The sequence below is a fragment of the Suricata suricatta genome, chromosome 9, assembly GCF_006229205.1.
Source record: "Suricata suricatta isolate VVHF042 chromosome 9, meerkat_22Aug2017_6uvM2_HiC, whole genome shotgun sequence".
In the NCBI taxonomy this organism is placed as follows: domain Eukaryota; kingdom Metazoa; phylum Chordata; class Mammalia; order Carnivora; family Herpestidae; genus Suricata; species Suricata suricatta.
The window spans coordinates 96,949,623-96,962,655 of record NC_043708.1 but is presented as its reverse complement, the minus strand read 5'-3'; the positions used below and the strand labels follow the sequence as shown (position 1 = coordinate 96,962,655).

The 13,033-nt window shown below is 38.3% G+C and overlaps 1 protein-coding gene and 1 pseudogene across 6 annotated transcripts in view; both read left to right on the top strand.

The window, feature by feature from the left end:
* The first annotated feature begins 4,902 nt into the window (after positions 1-4,902).
* Positions 4,903-4,995, top strand: LOC115303048 (annotated as a pseudogene).
* Positions 4,996-12,599: 7,604 nt separating this feature from the next.
* Positions 12,600-13,033, top strand: part of SLTM (SAFB like transcription modulator) — a 79,149-nt gene continuing 78,715 nt past the window's right edge. For 4 of the 6 annotated variants that reach the window (XM_029952377.1, XM_029952373.1, XM_029952372.1 and 1 more), the window contains exon 1: positions 12,601-12,867. In XM_029952377.1, the coding sequence (XP_029808237.1) occupies positions 12,706-12,867 (162 nt within the window). In that variant the 5' untranslated portion in view covers positions 12,601-12,705. Of the gene's footprint in view, positions 12,868-13,033 lie in introns of all 6 variants that reach the window. The other 2 variants (XM_029952374.1, XM_029952376.1) reach the window with 1 other exon arrangement.

Sequence of the window (13,033 nt, the reverse complement as noted above, 5' to 3'; positions counted from 1 at the left end):
TACTAATTCTACACGTACTTTAGCAAAAATAGAAGAGAAAGGAACATTTCCCAAGTCATTTCATGCGGTCAGAATTACCTTGACACCAAAAGCAGATAAAAACATAACAAAAAAAGAAAACTTCATGCTCCATAAAAATAGATTCAAAAATTCCAAACAATGGGTTGCATGCCTGGCTCATGACTCTTAATCTCAAGGTTGTAAGTTTGAGCCACACGTTAGGGGTAAAGTTTACTTAAAGGTAAAGAAAAACTTATTTAAAGAAACTTAAAGAAAAACTCTAACAAAAAAATCAATATAACTTGGCAATCTTTAAAAGGATAATATATAACTCTGGAACAAAAGCAATTTTAAGGAAAATTTTAATTTTCCAATTGAAGTTTATCACAAGACTGCAAGGTTGACTCAATATTCAAAAGTCAATCAATATAATCAACCATATCAAAGACCAAAAAAGAAAAACTATATGATCGTCTCAATAAATCTGGAATAATGATTTAAACAAAATTCAAAATCCAATTATGATAACAATTCTAATTAAACTATGAATAGAAGTTCCTCAACTTGATAAAGAGCATCTATGAAAAAACTATAGCTAACTCATGGTTACATTGAAAGAGCAAATGCTTTCTTCTTAAGAACTGAAACACTGTAGGGATATGTGTTCTCACCACATCTGTACACCATTGCACTGATGTCTGAATTAGTGAAATAAGGCAGAGAGAGAGAGAGAGAGAGAGAGAGAGAGAGAGAGAGAGAGAGAGAGAAATGAAAGTCATATGGATTGGAAAAGAAGAGTTATTGTCTATCTAGAAAATAAACTAAAAGAATCTAAAAAATGTTGCTATAACATGTAAATTTCAAAGGCATCAGGACACAAGATCAATTTACCATAACCTATTGTTTTCTGTATACTAGTTACAAATAATTGAAAAATGAGATTATGGCACCTGGGTGGTTAACCATCCACCTTCAGCTCAGATCATGATCTCACGGTTTGTGAGTTTGAGCCCTGCATTAGACTCTGCTGACAGTCAGGGTCTAGAGTCTGCTTCCAATTCTGTGTCTCCCTCTCTTTTTGCCCCTCCCTGGCTTGCAATCTGTCTCTCTCTCTTTATCTCTTTCAAAAATAAACATTAACATTTTTTAATAAATAAAAAGAAAAATGTAATTAAGAAAATCATACCATTCGGGCACCTGAGTGGCTCAGTTGGTTAAGCACCTGACTCTTGGTTTCAGCTTAGGTCATGATGTCACAGTTTTGTAAGTGTGAGCCCTGCATTGGGCTCTATTCTGGTGGCACAGAGCCTGCTTGGGCTTCTCTCTCTCTCTCTCTCTCTCTCTCTCTCTCTCTCTCTCTGTCCCTCCCCTGTCTCTGTCTCAAAAATAAATAAGTAAACGTAAAAAATCATACCATTTACAATAGCATCAAAAACATGAAATATCTGTGACTAAATTGAATAAAATATATGCAATGTTTGTATGTTGAAGGTAATTACTCATTGCCTAGAGACAGTAAAAAGATTTCACTAAATGGAGAGAGGATATCATGTATACATTTGGGAAGGCAATATTGTTAAGATGTTAATTCTCTCTGAGCGGATCTTTAGTTTCAACACAATTCCAACTAAAATCCTGGAAGACCTTTGGTAGAAATGAAAAAAACTGATAATTAAATTTATATGAAAATGTAAAAGATCTCAAATAGCAAAATGGTTTTCAAAAATGAGACAAATTTGGGGACTCACAATAATTTCAAGAGTTATTATAAGGTTACAGTAATCAAGACTGTGTGGCAGTCCTGTAAGGACAGACACAGCTCAATAGAGCACAACAGTGTCCAGAAATAGATCAATTGAGTTTCAACAACGTTGCTAAGGTAATTCAATAAGAATAGTTTTTTCAACAAATGGTGATGAGACAATTATACTTCCACATGCATTAAAATGAATTTTGAGAGGTGCCTGGGTGGCTCAGTCGGTTAAACATCTGACTTCGGCTCAGGTCATGATCTCGTGGTCCATGAGTTGGAGCCCCACATCGGGCTCTGTGCTGACAGCTCAGAGCCTGGAGCCTGCTTCGGATTCTGTGTCTCCCCCTCTCTCTCTGCCCCCCCCCCACTCCCCCCGCTTATGCCCTGTCTCTCTCTGTCTCTCAAAAAGAAATAAATGTTAAAAAAAAAAAAAAGAAAATAGGAATTTTACTTAAAAAAATAAAATGAATTTTGACTGTTACCTCACACCATATAAAAAATGAACTCAAAATGAATCAGAGGCTTGAGTTAAAACTTAATACTTTTGGAGGGGGGTGCCTGGCTGGTTCAGTTGGTAGAGATTGCAACTCTTGATCTCAGGGCTGTGAATTTGAGCCCCATGTTGGGTGCAGAGATTACTTATTTAAAACTTGACCAAAAAACCTTAATACTTTTAGAAGAAAAGATCAGAGAAAATTTTGGGGACCTTGGGTTAGGCAAATATTTCTTAGCTAACACGCAGAAAGCATGAATCAGAAAAAAAATGATAGACTGGATATCCTCACAGTTTAAATGTTCTGCTATTTAAAAGCATCCCTAATAAAATGATGGTACGATGTAGAGACCAAGAGAAAATATTTAAATGACACATATATTAAAAAGGACATATAAGGGCACCTGGGTGGCTCAGTTGGTTAAGTCTGACTTCAGCTCAGATCATGATCTCATGATTCATGAATTTGAGCCCTGCATTGGGCTCTGGGCTGACAGCCTGGAGCTCAGAGCCTGGAGCCTGCTTTGGATTCTGTGTTTCCCTTTCTCTCTGCCCCTGCCCCATTCTCTCTCGCTGTCTCTCTCTCTCTTTCTCTCAAAAATAAATATTAAAACAAAACTTAAAAAGGATTTATATGCACACTATCTAAAAAAAACCACCTTAATAACCTAATCACCCAATTTTTTAAATAAGCAAAAGATTTGAATAGACATCTCCTCACATACAGATGGCAAATTAACACATGAAAACATGTCCAAAGTTGTTAGTCATTATGGAAATGCAAATGAAGACAATAACACTACATATCTACTAAAATGGCCGAAACAAAATAGACTGATCATATTAAGTGCTAAGAAGGATACTCAGATAGTGCTGGTGGGAATGCAAAATACCATATGGAGAAAATAGTTTGGAACCATCTCTTGAAGTTAAATATACAATTACCATACTTCCCAGTTTCAGTATCCACTCCCCCTCAAAATAAAAATATATGTCTACACAAGTACCTGTATGTTAATGTTTACAGTTGCTTTATTCAAATATTAACATTTAAAGCAACTCAAACATCCATTAACTGGTTAATGAATAAACAAATTGTTGTACAACCATAGAATGGAATACGGCTCAGCCACTGGACAAAAGGAAGTAATAATATATACAAGAATATAGATGGATCTCAACACCCTTAGGCCATGTAAAATAAACCAGAAACAAAAGGCTTCATTTCACATGATTCCATTTATATGGCAAACTGGAAAAGGCAAAACTATAGTGACAGAAATTGGATCAATGGTTACCAGCAACTGGGAATTCACCAGTGTTCTCTTCCAGGACCTGCATGACCTTATCTTTTATATTTAAGTATATAATCCATTTGGAATTTATCCTGGTGTTAGAAATTGATTCACTTTAGTTATTAAAAACCCCAACTTTTGATCAGACATCATTACATACCTATTAAAATGCCTAAAATATTAAAAAGTGAAAGTACCAAACACTGGCAAGAATGTGAGAAATCTAGATATCTCCTAAATTGATGGTGGAAATATAAATGGTAAAGCCACACTAGAAAAGTTAGGCAGCTTATTAAAAAATGAAACACATATAATCTGACTTTTTGTTCTCTACTTTTAGAAACTCTTCTTATATTAGGGATACTAAGCGTCTGTTTTTGACATGCCACTCACACTCCTGGGCATTTGTCCCAGAGAAATGATTTAAGTCCACACAAAAACCAAACTATGGTACATTCATGTAATGGAATACTACTCAACAATAAAAAGGGACATTAACATATGCAACATATGCAACAGCTTGGATCTCAAGGGACTTACGGGGAGTAAAGAAAAAGATGATTTTAGTGGGTCACATATTATATAATTCCATTAATGTAGCATTCTTCCAGAGAAAAAATTATAGAGATGGAGAATTAGTGGTTGCCAAGGTTAGAGTTGTGTGGGTGGAGGGGAAAGGTAGGGTGGGCCTATACAGTGGTACAAGGGAGATATTTGATTTTTTTTTTTAATGTTTATTTTTGAGAGAGAGAGAGAGAGAGATAGTGCAAGCTGGGGAGGGGTGGACAGAGAGGGAAACACAGAATCTGAAGCAGGGCTCAAACTCACAGTGAGATCATAACCTAAGCCAAAGTCAGACGCTTAGCCAACTGAGCCATCCAGCCGCCCCACAAGGGAGATATCTGTAGTGATGGACTAGTTGTGTCTTGATTGAAGGGCTTCAAGAATCTTTGCATGATGGGGCACCTGGGTGGCTCAATCAGTTAAGCCTCTGACTCTTGATTTTGGCTCAGTTCATGATCTCAGGTTCATGTGACCAAGGCACTTGATGGGCTCTGCATTGACGTCACAGAGCCTGCTTGGGATTCTTTCTCCCCCTCTCTCTTTACCCCTCCCCAACTCTCTCTCAGAATAAACATTAAATAAAATCTTTGCATGAGATGTGCATGAGATAACATCACATAAAACTATACACACACATTGTACCAATAGCAATGCCTGATTTGATATTGTAGTATAGTTACAAGGGGTGTAATCATTCGGAGAAACTGGATGAAGTGTTCATGGGAAAACTCTCTGTACTATTTTTGTAATTTCTTGTGAATCAATATATATTTCAAAACTAAAAGAAATTTAAAGCCATCATTTCTTGGCTTTTTGGCTAAGATCAAATGTAGTATTTGTTCTTATCAGTTTAAGATGAACCCGGTGCCTCCAGGAGCAGTACACCCCCTCAGGGGAAATATCCAGATATTTAAAGTCAGCTTGAGCTGTTGGGGGTTGTCTTCTAAGATGATGTCTGCTGGATGCTTCTGCCTTCTAGTGTTTAAGTGAATGGCTTGTGCCTGGCTTCCTGGAGGCATAGGTATGTACACACACTATGTGCCACTACGAGCATGAATAAATGTATAATTATGCCAAAAAATTTTTTCATAAGCAATCTCAATTTTTTTTTAGTTTATTTATTTTTGACAGAGAGAGTTGGGGAGGAGCTGAGAGAGAGGAAGGCAGAGAGCTCAATGTAGGGCTTGAACTCACAAACCATGAGGTCATGACTTCAACCAAAGTCAGGCACTTAACAGACTGAACCACCTAGGCACCAGCAATCTCAACTTTTGAGGTGCTGCTTAAATCTTAAACTTCAATTTCTTAAATTTCCTTACAGAACTCAGCCTATTTGTGGATTTCTGCTCTTTAGACTTCTCTGTCTACTCATGAGTCAATACCAATTATTTTAACTACAAGTATTTTATGTTTTATTATCTGGTAGGTCTAGCCCACCTACTCATTGCTGTTATTTTTCAGGGTTTTTAGGTGATTCTTGCTTGTTTCTTCTTCAAAATTAACTTTTTATTCAACTTGTCATGCCCCCCCAAAAGGATTTGATAGTATAGATGATACAGTATAAACTTGACATCTTTATGATGTTGACTCTTTTCATCAGAAAATGTGGTATATCTATTTATTAAGTCAACTTTTGAATCTTTCAAAAGTGGTTTACAATTTTCCTCATAGATGTATTGGATATTTCTTGTGCTGTTTAAACTTAAGTATTTTATTGTTTAGGGCAAAGAAATTCTATTATACCTTCTATTTAGCCTTTGTATATATGAAGTTATTTTTTTAAGTTTATTTTGAGAAAGAGAGAGAGAATGAGAGAGAGAGAGAGAGGGAGGGAGAATGTGAGTGGGAGGAGGGGCAGAGAGAGAATTCCAAGCAGGCTCCTGGATATCAGTTCAGAACCCAATGTGGGGCTTGAACTCATGAACTGATCATAACCTGAGCCAAAACTAAGAGTCAGACACTGAACTAACTGAGCCAGCTAAGCACCTAACTATTGCTATTATTTTTTTATATTCATTTTATAGCATGTGTTTAATGGATACCAATAAAAAATAAGAACTAATAATGGCTGGGCACTTGTTAGATGTTATATAATTTTACATAAGTTATTTAATTCCCAAAACCAGACTTGGCGATACATAGTATAAAGATAAGAAGATACAACTAACTATAAAACTCAAAAGTACAATGTGAATCTATGCTAATATGGCCCCAAAGCCCATGATTTCAATTTCTAACCTCTTTTCCACGAATACAATATACATATGGAAATTTTGGGAAACATAAATATACAGATTTAAAAATTATCATAAAGTGGGCATCCATATAACTACCACTTGAATCATGAAATAGAATATTGTCAGTATTTGAGAAGCCCTGCATGACTCTTCCCAAACCAAACCCATACCTATAAATTAAACTTAAGCACTTTCTTGATTTTTCTGGCAGTTACTTCTTTGACTTCCTTTACATATAGTTTTACCATTTCAGTATATATTTCTAAACAACATAGATTTTTAAAATCTTTTTCATGTTTATTTTTGAGAGAGAGAAAGAGAGAGAGAGAGAGAGAACAAGCTGGGGAGGAGCAGAGAGAGAGGGAAACACAGACTATGAAGCAGGCTCCAGGCTCTGAGCTGTCAGTACAGACTCCAAAGTGAGGCTTGAACTCACAAACCATGAGATCACACCTTGAGCTGAAGTAAGATGCTTAACCGACTGAGACACCCAGGTGCCCCACAACATAGTTTGCCTGTATTTATATTGTATTTGAAATGGCACAGTATGTATTTTATGTTTCATTTATTTCAACATCATTTTTGTTAGATTTATTCATGTTGTTGCATGAAACTATATAATTATTTTTTGAAAATTACTGTATTTTTAAAATTTTATAGGCCCATGCCCAACATTAGGCTCAAACTCATGTCCCTGGGATCAAGAGTTACATGTTCTACCAACAGAGCCAGCCAGGAGCCCCAATTATTATATAGTATTGTTTTCTATAAATATGCTACAATTTATTTACCCATTCTATTATTAATTTGTATTTGTTGGGTTTTTAGTTTGGGGCTATTAAAAATTCTGCTGCTATATATATTTGTTTTATGTGTACTAGTTGTTATGTATGTAAGATATTATCTGGGTCAAAGGGTATGTGGTTCTATAAATTTATTAGATAATTCTAAACTGTTTTATAAAGTGGTTGTATCCATTTGTACTCTCACTCACTCCCAGTGCCTACTACTCCATATTTTGCCAACACTTGGTATTGTTAGTCTCTCTGATTTAGGCATCATACTGGGGTATAAAGAGATATCACTATAGATTTACTTTATAATTTCCTGATTACTAATGAGATCGATCACTTATATGTGTGTGTGTGTGTTTACATCATTTGACTTTTCTCTTTGGTGAAGTATGTTTTCAAGACTTGACCATTTGTTTTTTATTGAATTGGTTTCTTAGTTTGTAGGAGTTCTTTGTAGATTCTGGTTATGAACTCACAGTTTGTTGTATATGTTACAAATATCTCCCACTCCATGGCTTGCCTTCTATTATCTTAATGGTACTTCAGATGAGCAGAAATTCTTAATTTTAATGTAGCCAAATATATAAATTTTGTCCTTTGTAGTCAGCGCTTTTTTGTCGTCATAAATATTTTTCTTTCCTAGTCCAAGGTCATGATAATTCTCTTAATAATATCTTTCAGAAGAGACAAATCTGAAGGATGGCCCACAAATCAGTGAGCTGGGACAACAGCCTTATGCCTTGGACTGGAATTTACACCTCTGGCTCCCCTGGTCCTCAGGCCTTCAGATTTGGGTTGGCGTTATACCACGGACTTTCCTGGGAATAAGGTCAGGAAATCTTCTTGATCCATAGACTCAAGAAGTTCAACAAAACCCAAGTATGATACACTCTTAAAATCCATGCACCAAGACTCTCTCTCTTTCTTTTTACACATACACACACACACACACACGCACACACACACACACACACACACACACACACACCTCCTACTGGCTCTGTTTCTTTGAAACTTAATACATTGAAACCTAAAAGCAATCACACTAAATATTAATGAGTGAAATATTTCAGATAAATAATTGCCAGTCTAGATTAAAAACAACAATAAAAACAACTGTATGTTACTTAGAAAAGCACGTTTTAAAAATATGCAAAAAGTTTAAAGGCAAAAGTTTGGAAGACACATTTTGTAAACACTAACCAAGAGAAATCTGGTATAGCATTTAAGCAAAATAAAAACCACGAAAGATAAAAGGCTCAGTTAATTAGTGGTAGTGTAAGAGTTGTACATTTGTACATACCTAATAAAGTCTTAAAATACATAAAGTCACATTTGACAGCTCTAGAAACAAATCCACATTCTCATTGTGAAATTCTTTTTTTTTTTCAATTTTGGTGCAAGAAGGTGATTTTATTAAACCATGGGGCCAGGGCCCCTGGGCAGAAAGAACTGCACTGGGGTTGTGAAGAGTGGCTCATTATATACTATCTTGTGAAATTCTTAACATACTTCTCACAGTAATTAATATAACAAGAGACAGAAAATCAGTAAGAAAATAAAAGACTTGAACTTTATGTTTTGTCAAGCAATTTGTTATTTTCAGAGGGAGCATTTGTCTGATTTACGTCTTCTGTCATTACCAGAACCTATACACCTTCAATTAAGAGAAGGACATGACAATTCAACACTGCAACACTAAATAGCTAAGTCAAGCAAAGATTTTTTAAGATGAGAAGGATTTTAAAGATTATTTGAAAGTGAGTGTAAAAAAAAAAGAGAGAGAGAGAGAGATTGGCTAGGAAGATGGTAAGTAGAGACCAAGGTCTCTCAAAAAAAAAAAAAAAAGAAAACAGAGTGAACAGTATGAACAGTATAGATTGGGGCTTCGCATTAGGAGGAAGGAAGAAAATTCTCTTTGGGAATGGAAATAAACTTTGGTGGAATATGAGATGTTATAATAAAAAGTGCCAAGGATTTGAAATAACTCTAGTCTTCCTTTTACTAATTCTATACTCTTGGACAGGTTATTGACTTTTTTGAACCTCAGATTTCTCTTCTACAAAATAAAATCACTTTATCTACCCCTATAAGGGTTAAAATTTCCTATTATAAGCTCGCAGAGCACTGTGGCTATTTTCCTTCAAGCAATTTATTATTGAGTGTCTACATTGTGTTAGGAGCCCACACCATGGTGAATGAGACAGATTAGGTAAATGTTATCTTCCTAGAGGCTGGGATGCTGGGCAGATAGTAACCATTCAATAGATATTTCTCTCTTTTTTTTAATGTTTGTTTATTTTTGAGAGAGAGCAAGATTGAGAGACAGAGAGAGAGAAAGAGAGAGGATGAGCAGGGGAGGAGGAGAGAGAGAGGGAGACACAGAATCTGAAGCAGGCTCCAGGCTCTGAGATGTTGGCACAGAGCCTGATGCCAAGCTCAAACCCACGAACCAGGTGATCATAATCTGAGCTGAAGTCAGAGGCTAAATTGACTGAGCTACACAGGAGCCCCTTTGGATGAGCTACTACGAAAACAAAACCCATACTGAGTGCAAAAGTATTCAATAAATGGCAAAAGGGTTTCTACAATAAAATATGTCATTATTACTTTTTAAGTAGTGTTCTTTTAAAAAAAATTATTTATTTATTTATTTAGAAAGTGTAAGCCGGGAAGGGGCAGAGGGAGAGGAAGAGAGAGAATCTCAAGCAGACTCCATGCTGTCAGCCCAGAGATGGATGGAGGGCTCTATCCCATGAACTGTGAGACGATGACCTGAGCCAAAATGAAGTTAGATGCTCAACTGATTGAGACACCCAGGGGCCCCTTAAGTAGTATTCTTGATGCAGAAATAAGTGCACCACGTTCCTTCATGTAACCATATTTCATTAGGGATGAAGACCGAAAAAAAAAATCATACTAAAGAAACATCCATTTAAAGTGAATTATTTAGGGGTGCCCAGGTGGCTCTGTCAGTTAAATTTCCAACTCTTGATTTACGGCTTAGGTTATGATTTCACAGTTCCTGAGCTGGAGCCCCATATCGGGCACTGTGCTGATAGTGCAGAGCCTGCTTGGGATTCTCTCTCTCTCTCTCTCTCTCTCTCTCTCTCTCTCTCTCTCTCAAAATAAGAAAATAATCATTAGAAGGATTTATATAAATAATTTCAAAAACCAAAAATCATAAGTGACAAAATTAAAAATTCTATATGTTAAAAGTGCAAAAATATTTTTCTTCCACTTTATTTTCATTACAAAGAATTAGATTTATGTATTATGTATAAGTTCAAACTTATAAAAAGAATTTAAACAGTATACTGTTAACAACCTTATGCCTTTCATCTACATTTCCTAATTGTTAGCATTTTGCTACATTTATTTCCCTAATTATTGACAGTTTGCTACATTGAGTTTAGTGATTTGTAACAAATCGCTACATTTGTTCTCTCCCTCAACCATTTGAAAGTAAATTGCAGACAGAAAGATACTTCATCTCTAAGAACCTCAACAAGTATCTTCTAAGAAGTAAGACATTCAATAGAACCATGATTTAACACTCCAGATACTTGACATTGGTACAATAATGCAATCTAATATTCCCCAAATCCCAATAATGCAGTCAAATTTCCCAATTGTCTCCAATTTCTCAATTTTTCATTTAGTAGCATTTTTGATCCAGAATCCAAACAACAGTCACACACAAAATTTAGTTACCAAATCCTTCTAGCCATCTTTATTTTGGAACTGCTTTTCTACTTTTACTTTTAAGATACTGCTTTTTTAAGTATCTAGAGCTTTTACTTTGTTGGATGTCCCACAACTGTCTGATTTTTTTAACAATGAGATTCAGGTGAAACATTCTTGGCATCTGGGCAGGTGATGTGTCCTTCCTAAGTGCATCAGATCAGAAGGAATAGATCTCCATTTTAAGATAACTCTTTTACTAAATTTTTTAAAGACAAAGACTCATTCACTATCACATTAGCTTTTGATTAGTATAAATCCTCTTTACAAGTATTCACAAAAGGTCGGCACAGGGGAGGTTAGTGAGAAAAACACTGGAATGAGATCTCAGATTTAGTGTCAATTTGGCCAATGATTAGTTGTGGGTCCCTAGGTAAGTTTCTTAAAATCTTTATTGAGAGAGACAAGTGAGGATTACGCCAGATTTCTAAAGATACTGGAGTTGTAAAATTCTATGACTGTAAATCAAGCTGTACTAGGGACAGAACTGGACTTGGAATCATGAGACCTGGATTTCAGCACCGGTTCGGCCACATACCAGCTATGTGAACATGCACAAGCCATTTAATCTCTCTAAGCCTCGCACAGATTTCACCCCACGGAATTTGGAAGGATTAAGAGGGTTGCATGTCAAAGCACATTATAAACTGTAAAGAATTAACCGAATGTCAAGTATTATTTTATGATGTCCAGTTTTTCTTTTTGTTTAGTCAACCACAAAAAGAGCAACATAAAGTGAGACAAACCTTGTCAACTTGTTTTAAAATCAGAAAATGCCAGTATAATTGCTTGTGCGTCATAATCAGTGTATGGAACTTATAGAACAGTTTTATTCCATGCATGCATAGGCTTTGATAAATACTGGCTAAAGATACGAATAGACACTCACTTATACAGGCCGGTCCCTCATAGGAAGATGGTGATTGTTCTTGGGATCCTACATTTTGCGGGGACAAAACAGTGAACACCCTGTATGAGAATGGTCATGAATACTTATAAAGTAACTTCCTCACTCAGTGATCGATGGTGTGTTGAGCCCTCAGGTTCACCGGAGAGGAGGGTAAACTTAGGCCAAAGAAAAGGGGGAAGTTGTCCTGTTTATCCAGTGAGAGGGGCAGCCCTGAAACCAACTAAGTCTCCCTGGGCTGAAGGCATGTTTTCCCGTGTGCCACTTAGTGGGACCTGTCACCCAGGCCGGCCCTTTATATTCTTACAACCCCTAGAGCCCTTTACGTTCTTTATTTCCTAAAATTGTCCCGCGGTTTCTTTCCAGCCTTTTGATTGGGACTCGGGGAAACTAGTTCGTCAGTGCACACTGGACACGTTTTCGATTATTCAGCAGGTCTGATAAAGTATCTCCCTGGAGGGAGTTCAGGGCGCGCACACGCCCCTTGATCCGTGTTGAGTAACACGCGAACTACCTACGCCGTGGAGTGCCTCCCACTGTTTTGGCTCAAGTCTCCAGACGCTGCCAGAAAATGGCTAACAAAGCGGCGGGAGAACGGCGACGCAGCGGACGTTGGTGCGGTTGAACGTGCCTGACCTCCCAGCCCACGCAAGGGGTCGCGCCGCCCAGGTGGCCGCGGCCGGCTCCGAGGAGCGCGCCGGGCGCCGTCCCCCGCGCCATTGCGCACGCGCGCCCGTCATCCGGGTGCTGGCTGCGGCTGCAGGTTGCGCTGGGGTGGCGGACAGGGGGCGGGGCCAGTGGCTCATTGTGCGCTGCGCTGCGCGGCGCCGGCGGCCGCCGAGGCCTGGGTCGAAGTTGGCGCTGCTGCCGCCGCCCTGCAGCCCACTCGCTGCCTCGGCAGCGCGCTGCTCTTCTAAAATGGCTGCCGCTACCGGTGCTGTGGCAGCCTCGGCCGCCTCGGGTCAGGCGGAAGGCAAAAAGATCACTGATCTGCGGGTCATCGATCTCAAGTCCGAGCTGAAGCGGCGGAACTTAGACATCACCGGAGTGAAGACTGTGCTCGTCTCCCGACTCAAGCAGGTGAGGCCCGGCGAGGTCCGGGAAGAGGAGCTTAGGCCGCGCCTCGGAGCCCCCACTTCCGCCACAGCCCCCGGCCGCTGGCAGCCGCCGGGGCCCGCGGGGGTGGCGCGGTGAGGAGGCCCCGGGCGGCGCCCGCTCGTGCTGGGAGGGTGAGGACCCTCCCGCG